The sequence below is a fragment of the Agelaius phoeniceus genome, chromosome 8, assembly GCF_051311805.1.
Source record: "Agelaius phoeniceus isolate bAgePho1 chromosome 8, bAgePho1.hap1, whole genome shotgun sequence".
Taxonomy (NCBI): Eukaryota; Metazoa; Chordata; class Aves; order Passeriformes; family Icteridae; genus Agelaius; species Agelaius phoeniceus.
Window position 1 is genome coordinate 11,621,804 of NC_135272.1, and position 15,657 is coordinate 11,637,460.

The window sequence follows — 15,657 nt, forward strand, 5'->3', positions numbered from 1 at the left end:
GGGTTTTGGGCTCTGTGCCAAGGTCTCTGAGCCCCCTGGGCTGGGGCTTGAGCCTTCCAGGGCAGCCAGAGGAATTTCCTGGGTTCTGACACACATGCAACCAAAGATGTACCTGTTAGTAAACCATCTCCAGCCATCAGATAATTATTGTTTGCATTTCTTTCTGAGGCCTCTCAGGAGAAAAATCCTCCTAGAGAAAGGATTTTCATAAAAAATGTCAGTGACAAAATGTAAATTCCTTTTCTTCCTGGCGTGCAGATCACTGTGTTCACTACTACGACCTCCGCAACACTAAGCAGCCCATCATGGTGTTCAAGGGGCACCGCAAGGCCGTCTCCTATGCAAAGTTCGTCAGCGGCGAAGAAATCGTCTCTGCGTAAGTGTTGCCTCTTATGTGTGGTATCCCCACGCCCTCTGAACAGAGAGGAGCTGTGAGACAAGCAGAGGAGAAGGAAAACACAGTTCTTATCTGGCTTGCTGTGCCTGTGTTGTGCCAAAGTAGAATGCAAGATGGAGATTGTTTACCCAGCGTGAGGATGTTTTGTTCCCTTGCCCTATCAGGGCCAATGTCTGTGTGTGTGTGTGTGTGTCGGACTGAGAGGGAGAGAGAATCAGAGATGAGTGCAGTTCTGAGCAAGAGTGCATGGCACATTCAATTTAGATACAATGTACATAGTATAGTACAATAAAGTAATTCATTAGCCTTCACATAAGCTGGAGTCCTCATCATCATTCTTTCTCCCCTTCCTCGGGGATGCCTTGCATGGATACTTTTGTAGGCTAAAAACTGTGCAGCCCTTGCTTCTCTGTGCTCTTCAGAGCTGCTGAGTAAGTTCACCTGTGTGGGTGGCTGCTCCGACAGGCTGCTGTGCTTTTGGGAGGCAGATCGTTGCTTTTCTCCAAGTCAAAAATAGAAATTCATTCGTGGTGTCACTTGGCTCTGCTCTGTCTTGTGGAGCTAAAATGCTTAAGAGGAATATGAAGACAACTAGATGTGGCTCCTGTGCCCAAGTGCTTACTTTGGGAAGCTGCAGGTGGACTTTGTGGGCAGACTGAGTTTTTGCCCTTGAGTTCTTCAACGGTTTTCAAAGAGGGGACAGCTTGAGGAAGGAAAAGAAGGAGGCTGGGAACTGGAAATGGCAATTGCAGTGGCAGGGCAGGGAGCTGAGAAGGCAGGCAGTGTGTGTGCACTGAGGATGCTCCTGACCAGAGCTTTGTGATAGAGAAAGCTTCTGGCAGAGCCCTGGGGATAATAATCTGCAGTAGAACACAACTGATGAGTGACAGAGGAGATCAAATAGTACTGCTATGTATATGGTCTGAAGAGGAGGTTTAGCCACAGCCTGAAAGCAGCTCAAGTAGGACTGACTGTTTGATCTGTTCTCTGGTAATTTATTATCTGCTCTGTGAAGGCCCTTTTTGGGCTTATATTTGGGTAAGAAAGGGGACAAAGAGAAGCTGTGTTTTGTGACTTTAATAGCATGCAGCTCTTCAGCCAGGGCAGACCATAAGATCTGCTATGCAGGCCCTGAGGAGCAATATTCTCCAGCTTCTGTTCAGTTGCATGGCCAGATGTGTCTGCCCCAAAGCCAGATGTGGCTGCCTCTCTTCTGGATAGGATTTCAATCATATGGGAATTAATGTGTCAGGTCACCTAGGGAAAATTGGCAGTGGCTGGCTACAAGCCTCTTCAATAAAGCAGAGGTGAACCCCTGGAGGGTGAGGGGCTGCAGGGGAATCCTGGATCTCAACACATTCATGTCTAACACAGGGATGGATCACAGGGGCAGATCTAGCTGCCTTGTGCTGAGCCAGTGGTTATCCAGCTTGGTTCTGCCCCATGTTTTTACCCAGTGAAACACAGCATTTTAAGGTGTTTTCAGGCTGCAAGGGAGTTACTGTGAGCTGAGCTGCATGGTGGAGGACTCCCTGGTGGCTTCTGGTACTGTTTATATTTAATCAGCTTCTCTCTTCTTACTTCTATTAACATTATAACTCTATATAAGGCTGCAAATTCATATCTGGAACACAGAGAAAATTAAATTTAATGCTTTGAACCAAATCTCTGTTAGACAAAGTGTTTAATAGAAACAGGAGGAGGCTGGGAATGTTTTACAGCCATAATCAAGTGGAGCATCATTTATGGGATGTTTTAGGACAGAATGGCTCTGTTCTGCTTGGACCAGCATTCAGAGAAAGCATCTCCCAAAGTTCTGAGAGGAGTTATTGATTGAGCTGTTAGAGCTGTCAGACTTGGACAGGCAGCAGCAGGCTGAGGGGACTGACTGAAGGGTCCACCTGCCTTCTGGTGTGTGAACAGGGAGAAATGTCAGAGCAGATTATTTTTCCTGCCTTTCCTTTTGCAAACTGCGTAGAGGCAACAGCAGTGTAGTGATTGTCAAAAATCAAGCACTGATTTAAGAAAAAAATATATATGTATATTCAGATTCTCTAAATTTCTAGCTAAAGCTGTTTTATGGATTGCATTGATTTTCTTTGCCTTGTAGAGATAGGTTTTGACCTCAGGGGTGTTCAGAACTGCCTGGTATTTAGCACAACACATTGATTACAGTGCTGATTTACAGAGGGACAGATTTAACAGAGCAGCACATCCAAGATGTTTTTTGGAGAGGATATGAAACCAGAAGAGCAGTGTAACACCACCAGGATCAATGGCCTTTGTCTCTCATTGCAGTTCAAGGGTGAATAGCTTTCTACTTCCATGGCATGCTTATCCTAAACAATATAAACATGGCTAGAGCTTGATGGGAATTCATAAACAGTTAAAACTTCCCATTAGTAATATCCTTAAATGCTATTATTTTAATGAAGACACCTAGTAGGTATGCCAGTAAAATATAGAGATTAAGTGCCTGTGTGTCTGAGGTCTTCTTGATGGGAAGCAAAAAGCAGCAGCTGTCACAGGAATCTGACAGCTTGTGGACCAGGGATTAGTCTTTTGCTGGTTTTTTCCTTCCTGCAGAAAAGTTTAGTGTCCAGGCAACTCTGAAGCTTTTAAAAGCAGCATTTTAAAAATACACCTGTCCTAATAACATAGGAAGCACCTGCCTGTATTTGTGGGCCAAAAAAAAGAAAAGCAGGAGCCTACCCACTTTTTGCTTCTGTGAGTTGTTCCTCTGAGAGTAAGGACAAGGGAAGGGAGAATGAGCAGCAGTACAGGGCAGGCACAGACGTGGAACAAGCACCAGGCAGAGAAGCTGAATGCTCTGTTTTGGGCCTCCTGTCTCATCCTGGGGTTAGGAATGCACTCCTGCTTAAGTCACAGTGCTACAGATAAAATTCATTCCTCCTTTCTGATCTGACCTCATACTAACTAATAATACTGCCTAACAAATCTTGCTGCAGCTCCCTTATCGCTCCTTTGTCATTCCAGCTGTCATTGAGGACTGAGATAAGCTTTTTTTGCAGGATAGCACAAGGTGCATCTCTCCTCTTTTGTGCTATATTTTTAGGTAAATGGGACGTTGGTGCAGGGCTCATGTCTTACGTCATTGGTAATATTTGACGGATGTTGTGTGATTGGAGCTTTTTTCCTTTCTCTAAATATTCAGGGAGCAGCAAGGTTGGTGACATGACCTGTGGGGAGGAGCATGGCCTGCTTCCCCTCCCTCCCATCCAGGAGGCTGACAGGTCCTGCTCCCTGTCCTGCTCCCTGTCCTGCTCCCTGCTCTCTTTCAAATTTGGGGATCAGAACAGCACTATCCCTTTCTTTAAAATGGTTTCGTGGCGCTTCAGTTCCTCCTTATCACCATTTGTTCCCCAGCTGTGTATCTCAGTGAGTGCCAGAACACCAGAGCCATGTAAGCTGTGATTGCTGGGAAATAATGCCTGTGAAGTGAGAGATTATCTTCATGTCTCTTCAGCTTTGGGGGAAGAAGTTAATCCTGTATCTTCTGGAAATGTGGGATCTTCCTATTTGAGATCTGCCAGGCAGCAGATTAGTAACCCCAAAGGCAGAATGTTTTCTCACAGTAAACAGAAAAACGTTTTGAAGGCAGGTATATTTGCATTTTGGGGAATCATGGGAAACAATGATTGTGATTCAATCCAAACATGTTTTCTATATTTTGAATAGTAATATTTAACTTTCCCTGAGAAGGTGAAAAAGGTAGAAGCTTGAGTTCCGTAACCATGCAGTCTTGATTACACATGAGAAAAACAGATTTAATTTTAACAGCAACTCTGAGCCCCCATGGGTTTTTCTGTGCTGCTGTTTGGTATTGGGCAGGAGGAGGAGGAGAATGTGCTTCAGGGCACCTGGGGAGTGAGGAGACTGCTTCCTACCCAAGCCCTGGAAAGACATGAATGAGAGTTGCAGCTGGCACGGAGAAGGGAACAGATTTTATCCGTGCTGTAAAGGTTTAAAATATAAATAACTTTGGTGTGTCTTGGATCTGTGAGGATGTGGAGGAGGCAGTGATAGCCCAGAGGCCGTGCAGTTCAGTGGAGGGCTCTGCAATTGATAGGAGAAAGGAAGAGTAATACTTCAGGGAAGTTTTTATTCAAACGTGTAATGTGTTTTGACAGGCTTTTAAAATAAGGTGATATCTTTCTGAGCTCAAGCTGAGCTGCAGATGATTGAAAGTGGGATAAATCTCCTGTTGTGCACTAAGGCTTCCTACATTTACATTGTCATTGGAGCGATGAGGAGCAGGGTGGCCAGGGAGGAAGGAGTTCCTGCCATATGGCAGCAGGGTAAATTTAAGTGTTGTTTTCAGGTCAACAGACAGTCAGCTGAAGCTGTGGAATGTAGGGAAGCCTCACTGCCTGCGCTCCTTCAAGGGTCACATCAACGAGAAGAACTTTGTGGGGCTGGCATCCAACGGAGACTACATTGCCTGTGGTGAGTAGAGCAGCCACCCTGGTGTGCTAACAGGGTTCCTCTGAGCTGGGGCCTCACCAGTAGCAAAGCACACCATCACTTGTGCTATTTTTCTGAATTTCCACGCTCCTTCCCCTCCCAGGGAATGGCATTGGCAGTCTTGACCTAAGGGGCTCTCTAGATGGTTTTCTTCTGTTGCAGATGAGTTGTTTGTGCATGATGATTCAGGCTTGCTGTCATCAAAATGAACTACTAATGTCAGTGCTGCTGATATAATTTATGTATTTCAAGATCAACAATTGGCACATCTTTATGCACCACCAGTAGCCTGGGCCACGTGAGGATCCAGTAGTTGTCACTTAGTATGGCATTCTGCATGGTGAAGAGTGCCCACATTGCAAACAGCTCCTTAGAAGACTGAATCATTAGTTACCCCTTTGGCTGTTCTGTCCTTTCACTGCTTAAAATCTGTAAAGCTCTGTAAATCCACAGCTCTTGCTGGGAAGGCAGTGACAGGCTGATAGCTGTGGGATGAGCAGGACAGCTGTGCCAGCACTGAAGGGAGGACCTTAGCTTCTGTGTTCTCTGATTGCTGTGCAGCTTGCAAGGCAGAATTTGGGATGGATTTCTAAATAAAGCCTGTACAGTCTGGTCTCACTTGCTTAAGCCTCCACAGACCAAGTTGTCATACTTGATTATGGCAGGCAAAACTTTGATAGTGCTACCTGCCTTTGAGCTGTGGCTCTGAGCAAGCTGGATGTAGCAGTGATTGGTGTGATGGTGCAGATGCTCTGCCCAAAATGCTTTGCCTTGAGGAGTTTGTGGAGGGTTCTTGGAATCCTGTGTGTTTTGCAGGTGTGCTGCATGCTGCAATTGTCTTGTAATAAAACCATATTATTAAGTGTGATGGAAGTTTGCTGTGGAGCACTTCCAGCTGCCAGGGCACCATGACCACGATGATAACTACAAGGAAATGTCTGGGCTTGTTTTAAACAATGAAAGAGCTAAGAACCCTCATTTCTGCTTATTTTAAGCAATGAAACAGCTTCGAACCTCTTAAGAGCTAAGAACCCTTATTTCTGTTTGTCTTTACAAAACCTGATCTTGTATACTTGTATTTTTTATTTCTAGGAAGTGAAAATAATTCCCTTTACTTATACTATAAGGGCCTCTCAAAGACACTGCTGACATTCAAGTTTGATACAGTCAAAAGTGTCCTGGACAAGGACCGGAAAGAAGATGACACAAACGAGTTTGTGAGCGCCGTGTGCTGGAGGGCACTTCCAGATGGGGTAAGCTTTCTGCTTGGGTGCAGAAGGAATGCCTCCTGCTTTCTCACAAAATGGCCTTGCTGAGGGTTTCACTGTGCTTGGTATTTTCCTATTCATGGGAAAAGTAAGGGTACTTGCAGGTCATTGTGAGAACCTTGATGATTTGCAGGGTAACTGAAATGCTGGGGGAGAAGAGACTGCTGTGATTTTAACTCTTCCACCTGGGTGTTTGAATCTCTCCATATGGTATCTGAAATCCCAAAAGCAGCATTGTATTTCTGGAATTTGATGGTTTTTGTGGGTGCATTAATGGGGTTTTTGTTGCAGATACTCATTGTGAAGCCTTGCCTCAGTGTTCCTATGTCTGTCTGGGTTTGCTCATTGGAACACAGCCTTTGTGTTTAGATGAGTAGATATGTAAAGTGCCTGTTCCAGTGGCACTGAATTCACATCCCTTGCATGTGTACTAATGTGGCAGGCAGACCTGATGCAGCTTTTGTGAGTGTGGCCTTTCAGAATGCTGCTTTTGAATCCAGGGTGCTCTTGAAAAGCTTGCATTAAAAATACGGAGCAAGTAACCCTTGTATGTACAAGGTTTGCAGATCAGATACTTAAAAGAGGCCTGTTGGGAGGGGGCAAAATCGAGTTGATCTTAAATGCAGTCTTCCAAGTAGATGAAGTGAAATGTTGCATAATTGCTGTCCTGAGATGTCCTATTCTCAAAGACAATGTCTACCAATCTGCTTTCTGCATGTGTAGACACTACCCCAACAACTGTGACCTAAAGTCACTTCAGATGAACACTTCTGAGTCAAAATCAAAATAAAACCGTGTCTAGAACTGCTCTTTGTGCTTAAAAGTAAGAAGTGGGCTGCTGTGGTTTGAATAGGGGACATTAGAATCAGTGATGTAGCATCACCAGCTTCTTTCTGGCTGGGGATTTTGTAGGGTTTGGTGTACACACATCTCAGGTGAAGAGTGGCTGTTGTAAGTTTGGTAATTTGTCTTTCTGCTGGATAAAAACATGCTGTGGGAACCAGAGTGTCCAGAAATGCCCTTCTTTGAGCTGCCTTCACTGCAGTGCTTGGATTGTCTTGCCCACTGCTTTTCTGGGTATCTCTTCTCCAGGCAAAAGCAGAGTGTCTCACCCCTGGGCTTATGTCTGTTGCTGTCCACTCCTCAGCAGTTTTTCCTCTGATAAATGTGCTCTGATAGACCTTCTGCTTAAGTGGCTGAGAAACTTCTAAGCTGTCACCATGGGCTGTGAAACAATTCTTCATAATCAGGATGAAAAATACCTTACAAAAATGTAATAGTTAAATCAGGCCCGTCAAGATCACACCAAATAATGTTCAGGCTTCACTCCATTAAGCAGCATTCAGAATCCATTGCTGTTCTGGTCTTTTTTTTTCTCTCTAGCGTGTGTCTGCTTTTCCCTGGGCTGCTTCTAAATGAGCCTGTTTCTCCTGTGGCAGCCTCACTACCTGGCTCTAGCTTTCAAAGAGAGCAGCAAAAAGCTGCCTGCAGGTGGTTTTTGCCTCTGCCTGTGGTACATACCAAGCAAGCAGCCTCACTTGCTTCTGCCAAGAGGCCTCAGTGTTTACTTGCACCATATCTTCTCACTGATCCAGCTGCACATTCCTCTTCTCTTCTACTGCTGCAGCAATCCTCTCTGACCTAATTGAGGCTTTGCTCATGTTCTTAGGAAATTAAATTACTGCACAGCCAAAGTTCACTTATGTCCACAAAGTCTTACTCAAATGATGAAACTCTCCTATTCTTCATTTTGATAATGTTTCTTCAATTTGCCATGATTTTTTTTAATGAGCTTTGCATATACAGGCTTCCCTAAAAGCTGATTTATTTTTTTTACCTGATACTGGGCTGAACCAGACAAGGCCTGTGCCTTAAAGTGCTGTCAGCATCTGCAGGATTTGGGGAATCCATAGCCTATTTCCAGCTTAATTACAATTTTGATCCTGGGTGAGCCACTCTGCCTTATTACAGGAGTTAGCACACATACCTCTGAGTGCTGGCTGTGATCCCACCTGCTCTGCTGCAGGACTGTGTGTGTGGAAGCAGCTCCAGGCCAGCAGCCATGCAGAGCCCCAGCACAGGCTGGGAAAGCTGCCCCAGATCCACAGGCAGCACAGGAAGCAAGTTTTACAGTGCTGTGGGCACACTCTTCTCCATTTCCTGCTGGGCTGGGTGAAAGCATCTTGTTCATCTCCATGCTGTGGTCACAGGGCAGCATCTTCAGTTTGTTCCTGAGGGGTGGGAGATGCCAGCACAGCCTCTCCCCAGGGCTCCCCAGTGCAGCTGACTCTCAGCTTCCATCCAGTGTTGCTGTCAAGGATTGTTCTTTAATTAACCTTTTGAGATGAGATGAGTAAGTTTCAGATCTGTCAGTTATCTTGGGAAGCATGAGTACATGTACTCCTTCACTTCATGCACTTAAGTGCAAAATCTCAGATCCTAATTAAAACTTAACTAAAACTTTCAGATTAAATGTCATTGATTCTTTCTTTAAATCTATTTTTATGTAATTCAGACTTTTACTTCCTCCTGAGCCTAAGTCAAGCTGTGCTAGTGGCCCTTGCCAGAACCCATCTTTTTATTCTTTTCCCTTCTGCATTGATTTTTCTTTACTTACAAAGATGCAGAGGCCTTTTTTATTGGAGCTGTCACCTTTCTCACTCAAAGGTCCAGCAGCACCTTCTTTTCACCTGTATCAAAGCTATAACAAGGAAGAGAAATTATTCTCTCTGAGTGCTTATTAGCATCTTGCACCAGGTTTACTCACTCTTCAATTTATAAAAGTGTTTAGAAATAAGCACTAGCTTGTAGGCTACTTGTTCTGTTAGACTCTTTGGAAAAAAACAGGCAAATGAAAAGCCTCCCAGCAGGCTGACCATGAAGCACACCTGATTCTTGCAGTGCTGTGTTTCGGACAAAGGCAAGTAGGCTGTTGGATATTTTTAAAATAGCACCTACTTATTGTTTGTGGGCAAAAACATTTCTCCCTTCTTGTTTTATGCTAAAAGTTGATCAATATTTAAAAGAAGAGAAAGCTTCAGGATTCTTTTAGCTAAGTGACTTAATAAGCATGATTTAGACATGGAGATGCTTTTCAGAACATTCCTTGGACTAAATCTTTTAATTTCCCAAGTGTAGGATTTTATAATGTGCCCATGCTGTCCATTTTAACCAGCTTGATTTGAATCAAGAATCTGGTCTTGAGATTGAAAACAATAGTCTTCTGTTTTAGTAGCATGCAAACAGGGAATGCTCTTGAATACAGGGAGACTCTTGCATAGGAAAAGGAAATTATAGTAGTGGTGGTAGCTCAGTGCATTGAAGTGGGTAGAGATGTCATCTCTCTTAGAAGGGCACTGCAATTACATCTAGGTATGTGGATCATAGCTGGAGGAGATTGGTTTGTGCTTTTCTTTCCCTTGTGTGTCCTACAGGATGTTTTCTCCTTCCCTAAAGGGGACACTGGTTGTTTACACCCTCTTGTAGAGTTTATGTACCTCAAACGTGCTGTGTTAAATGACTGCACCTAAAGTAGCCCTTTTCCCAGGCATGGTTAGTGTTTCTCAGAAAGCAGCTGTTGAAAGAGAAGCCAAGGCTGAACCTGCTCCCAGGACAGCAAAAAGGTATTACAGTGAACACAGAAGCAATTTGATTATGTAGATTAAGCATGGCTCAATCTATCATAATCACTGTAAAGAAGCCATTTAATTTTGTACCTGTTTGCACAAGTATTCATTACTGCTGATAAGCAGGTTACCAGGGAAGGATTTCACAAGCAGAAATGTCAAGGCTTTGATACCAGTGAGGAGATGCAGATAAGAACAGGAGAAAGCCATGCAAATTAGCTTAAGTAAAGTATTATGTACATTTTTTTTTTTCTTTTGGAGGAGTAAGGAAGGGGAATCCATTAAGAAGAGTGCTGCTGTCTTTAACCAGAGATGGGTGGGTGGTGAGATGTACTGGATGGGTGAATTCTCCTAGGAGGAAGGAAAGCATCTCTTCCACCTGAGCAGAAACCCATGTGTGTGTTTTCTCACTTCATCACTCCTCAAAAGTAATTTTAAATTTATGGGGGTCTCAAAACAGTCATCTAACCATGGGTAAGAGAAGCAGCTCTGGAACTCCAGGCTTCAGGTTGGCTTTGGGCATTGCCCTGTGGTGGAAGTGTATTCATAATTAGCCTTGCACATCTAAACTTCTCTTTGTTAATCTAAGAGGATGAAATATTCCCTTAAAATAGGTTTTTGGTGCACCTTTTCAGAAAACAAGCTTTTCTTCTGTTTAGTTTTCCTTTCTTCTGAACATCCAGCTTTGTTTCTTAATGATGTCTGGCTTGGATTCTTTAAATAGAAACCTGTAATTGTAGCACTGTAAGTTAGTCACTTAATAGGGCTGCAGTCTTGTTCACTGATGAAAAGTAGCCATCCTTTGTTTCCCAGTAGTCTTATAAATGGTACACAGTGTACACAGGAGCTAGTCAGGAGCTCTTATAATTTACAATCAGCAAATTGGCTCCCTTCACAGGAATTAATTTAGCCAATACAAATTATTTCAGGAAATGATTCATTGCCACTTTAAAGCGCTAATTAATTTGGGTGACTTATGAACATTAAAAATGAAATCTCCTTTGTCATTCCCAAGTAACTGAATGGTAATTCAGTGCCATTCTTAAGTAACTTGTATCAGCTGTAACTATGCCTCTTATAGCTTGAAGTACAAATTCCAACAGGATTTTGGGGGGAAAACAAAAAGCACTTGAAACTTCATTGTCTCTCTTTGCTGCTGAAATTTTAAAATCTCAAAATTGGTGAGAATTTTGACTTCCAGCTTCAACTCAGCGGTGTTTTATTTTCACAGCATCCTCAGCTTACCTGTTCATATGTTAGGAAATACTTAGGTAGAACCCAAAAGCTTAGGAGCTCAATGCCTGCCTGGAGTGATCAGACCCCACCTGTGCCACAGGTACAGCATGAGTAGCTCCAGCTGTGGTATTTTCTGGAAGGACATCTGCTGGTTTCTGACTCCTCCTTTCTTCCCCAGACCAGGACTGGCCTGTAGCATTTGTGTGCAGCATCTCCCAAGCTAGAATCCTTGCAGGTTCTCCTCCAGTGCAATCCCACACCACTTCTTCATGCTGGAAACACAGAGGTCTTCATTCTTGTGCTTGCAATGCACAGCAGTTTATGGAAGGCTGAGAAGGATCAGCTTCTTAAAAAGCAAGTTGTGGCTTTGATCAGGTTTATTCTACTGTTTTTTTCTTCCTCACCTGAAAATCTTCAAAGGTCTCTCTCCCTCCTTGGAAAGCTGTCTAGTCCCCATAGCCTGCATGCTGCAATGCTCACAGCTGTCTGTGTGATGGCTTCCCACTCCTCTTGACATGCCCTCTGCTCTCTGGTCATTGGCAATGCTTTAAACACAGTTTTCTTTGACTTTTATTTTGCCCTTTCCTTAGGTAGTAAATGTATTTGATTTTTCTTCCATCCTACCTTTTTCATGTCTACTGCTCCCTTACTTTCATTTGAAAATCTAAAATTTTCTTGAAAAACAAATGGGACCCAGAACATCAGAAGATGTGTCATGCTTGATTTTTTCCCCCCTCAGATTTTAGCATATTAGTTATGTGTACTAACACACACTGTATATATTGGTTTATGTGCTGCTTGAAAACTGTTTTCTTATGCAGAATAATTTCTACTTGCAGATAAAAGATGTCACAAGCTATATATGATCCTTTGCTCTGAACATGCTCATATCCTTTCATATCCATAGATCTTCAAATGCTCTAGTTTGGGCTCTATTTTTTCTGTGGCTAAGGAGAATTAATTAGAAAATACTTAGGTGACTGGCAATATTTTATTCCCTGTGAATTTCAAAAACTTGTGTCCAAGTGTGGAGAAATTTGTGGGGGGGAAAAATCATATTTTATTATTAACAGTTCATGCACTGTATTGACATCTCAGTCTGTTGACACTCCAATCCATATGAAAGACCATCTTGATGATGTGATTATGCAAGTGACCAGCTTCATGAGGAAGTGCTTAATTTTGAGTGTTCTGTAGAAGAAGAAAAATACTGGTAAATTTTCCTCCCTTCCTGTCTTCTTCCTGCTTGCAGGATACCCTCTGAGCTTCCTCCCAGTGAGGCATGACCACAGTGAAGGGAGCCAGGAGATTCCCTGAGAACCCAGCCTCTGTCCACTGTGCTCCTCTTGCCCAGTGTGTTTGGGGCCAAACAAGTGTATTGCCCCATTTCTGTTGCTGTTTCAGGCTCAAGGTGGCGCACCAGGAGCTGTGCTAACTCTTCCTGTCCTAGGAGCAGAGCAGCTGCCTGTGCCACTGCTGAGGACAGGGGCTCAGTCTGGCACTTCTGTTCATCTCTCAAGTTCAGGTCCCCTGTGGTACTGCAGCACTCTGATATCATTGTAGCTTCTATTTTAAGAATAGCTTCTTCAAGAAATGTAGGTGGCTCAGGTTTTTCTTCTTTGTTGGTTTTAGCTTTGCAAACTCAGTTTCTCTCCTTCTGCAAGGTGAGGCTTTTTTTTTTTCTTGCATAATCACAGAAAATTGCCACAGGGTCAATGTTGCCTTGAATTGAAGGCAGATGAAAGTCCATATTTCTTGAATGAAGACAGTATTTACTCTTTCAGACTTTTACAGATGATATTTGCTCACTAGTGCATCTCTTCTAATGCCAGGAGGAGTAGAGTATGTGCTGTAGATAGATCTGAGGTCCTTCTTACTGGAGTCACCTTTCCTAGACTGAGTGGCCAGCATCACTGAGTGCTGTTGACATTACCATTCCAGTAGCTGATCCCAATGGTACAGCTGTAGAGATAATGGATTGCAAATCATTGCTGGTGCAAGCAGAGGTGTGAGCAGGCTCTTGCTGTTTCCCAAGCCTAAAAAAATGAGAGCATCCCAATGCAATTGCAAATCATATTGCTGTGTTACACACGGTGAGCTGGGGATGCAAAGAAATCTCTCTGTAGCTGTTGTTAAATGTGTAAGTGGATGTTTTTCTCCTATGGGCACTTAACTGCTTTAGAAACTATCAGTTCTTTATCCAAGTATCAGTTTTATAACAGATGAACCGAAGTCAGGAATTCACATGGAACCTAGACTTGGTTCCCAGCTCCATCCTCAGCTTGCTACTGAGCCATAATGTTGCAAGGTGCAGCAGTATGTATCATGTGGCACTTACATAAGCTGTGTCCCAAACAGCACAACTTCAAAGAGAATTATTTGTCTTACTTATACTGGGGTGGAGAGGAAAAAAGAGTGCAGGTTCATATTCAGGAAGCACTTACTTTTAGAATTAAATGATTGGACAGCTGTATTTCCTTTCCAACTAGTCTCAACAGCTGGGCCCCTGGTATGACCCTACTGGGCTGTAAAGCCACTGATAAAATAACTGATTAGGCTGTTGTAAGGTTTGGGGGGGGTTCAAATGATGCCTGGAAGGATATTTATCATTAAGTGTACACTTCTCTCTTAGCATGCCTTATCTTAGCATTGTGCCTTTGTCTTGGGGCATTTCAGCTGCTGTGGGAATTACAGGTGGCAGGTGTTCTGTCTCTGCTCTCCTACACCTCTCAGCCTTTGGGGAGGAAGGCTCATTCCTAGTATTTTTGGGAGGCCTTATAATCTCAGAATAGTGAGAGTAGTTTGGCTTGGAAGGCACATTTAGAGACCATCTAGTCCAACTCCCTGCAGTAAACCTGTACCCCTTTGCTCAAAGTCCCATCCACCCAGGCCTTGAACACTCCCAGGGATGGGGCTTCCACCACATCTCTGGACACCCTCAGTATAAAGAAACTTCTTCATTACATCTGTTTTAAATTAACCCTCTTTCAATTTAAAACCATTTGCCCTTGTCCTGTTGCAACAGACCCTACTAAAAGATTTGTCCCCATCTTTCTTATAGGTTCCTTTTGAATACTGGAAGGCTGCAGTAAAGTCTTCCTGGGGCCTTCTCTTCTCCAGACTGACAATCCCCACCTGTCCTCGCAGGAGAAGTGTTCCACCCCTGTAATCAGCTTAGTGGCCTCCTCTGGACCCACTGTATCTAATGTATATTCTGTGTAGTCTCCTGGAGCAGAGCCCCCTGAAAGCAGTAGGTCACAGCAGGACCCTGGCAAGCTCTGTAGGTACTGAGCCAATATTGCCTGATGTCAAGCTCTCACTAAAGCTGGTTTCCTCTGAGTCAGAGTATCTCCTGCATGAGCAGCCTTTGCTTTACTTTGCACTGCTAGGCTCATGCTGGCTGTTTGCTGTGTGAAGTGCCATCTGCTGAAGTCCCTGGCTGGCACAAAGTGCCAGTGAGATGAGGCTGAGTGCTGGGAGCTGATATCAGTCAGGCAGTATTTGGTGTGCTGCAGAGCAGATGAAGGGGGGCATTAAATCCAGGAGCTGCAGGGGTAGAGCTGTGTCCCAGCACTTACTGCTAAAGCAGGACTTTGGTTTCAGAGCAGCAAGAGCAAAGCAAGAATGAGGTAGGTTTTGCATTGCCATTGGCATTGTAACCACTGCCTTTGAAGCCAGCTTCTGTGCAGATGCAGAATTGCCCCTCAAGGGTGGTGGTCTGCTGTCAGTGCTGTTGGAATTTGGTTTATAACCTCATTCCCTCTGACAAGTGACACTGCTTCAATTAAAGTCAAACCAACTTTGCAATATTATGTTTTTCTTTTTTCTTTTCCCAATTCTTCAGTGCTAATATCTATGGCAAGTGCTGCCAGGCCACCACCATTCAGCAGTTACAAATCATGAGCTGCATCAACCTTTTGCTCTAGCACTCCTAATTAAGCAATTTTAATGACAGAATTTAATGTTTTACACAGTCTAAATGAAGTGGAAAAAATATGAACGGATTTTTTTCCTTTCCAGCACAAGATTTTGATCAGATAATTTAACCTCTGGGTGAAATGGAAGTAGGAGCATTTATGCATAGGTGGTTTTCTCTGCAAAAGCTTTGCTTTATGTATATCTGTGCATTAATAGAGTTACTGCTTGGCTTTGGGCATCCATTCTGAAGTTCTTTGTGTGCCCTCTGCCCTTCTGTTGACAGTAACAAAACCCCAAAGCCTTTTACTATCCACTAATTTGTGACCAGCTTAGTGCCAATTGTGTTGCATGTTAATAAAGTGAGAATAAAGGCTTGCAAGAAACAGCTGCTCAGACAGGTTTTCGAATAGCAACACAGGTTTGTATCCTTTAAAAGTGTTTAAATTTCTTTTGGTGGTGTTCTGCTCTAATTCTAGCTAATACTAGATGAGCTAGGTATGTGCATGGAGTGAAAATGGTCCCTCCTTTAAAGGCAATCTTGTGTCTGAATTGAAACTACCTGATCTGTGGTTAGGAGACATAATTATTTTATATAGGTTACACACAGAATTATAATAATCAGTCTTTTCTAAGGAAGAGAAAGCCAGTATGACAGGAGAGTTATGTTTAGTAATGTAATGAGTGCCTTTTTTGACAGAAATGGCACTGTTAAATTTGGGGTTGTGCA

General features: G+C 43.4%; 1 protein-coding gene across 2 annotated transcripts in view; it reads left to right on the forward strand.

Moving 5' to 3' along the window:
• COP1 (COP1 E3 ubiquitin ligase) overlaps positions 1-15,657 on the forward strand; it is a 125,924-nt gene that overhangs the window by 89,026 nt on the left and 21,241 nt on the right. For both annotated transcript variants that reach the window (XM_054638324.2, XM_077182010.1), the window contains exons 16-18: positions 259-376; positions 4,740-4,864; positions 5,975-6,135. In XM_054638324.2, coding sequence (XP_054494299.1) covers positions 259-376; positions 4,740-4,864; positions 5,975-6,135 — 404 coding nt within the window. The remainder of the gene's footprint in view (positions 1-258; positions 377-4,739; positions 4,865-5,974; positions 6,136-15,657) is intronic.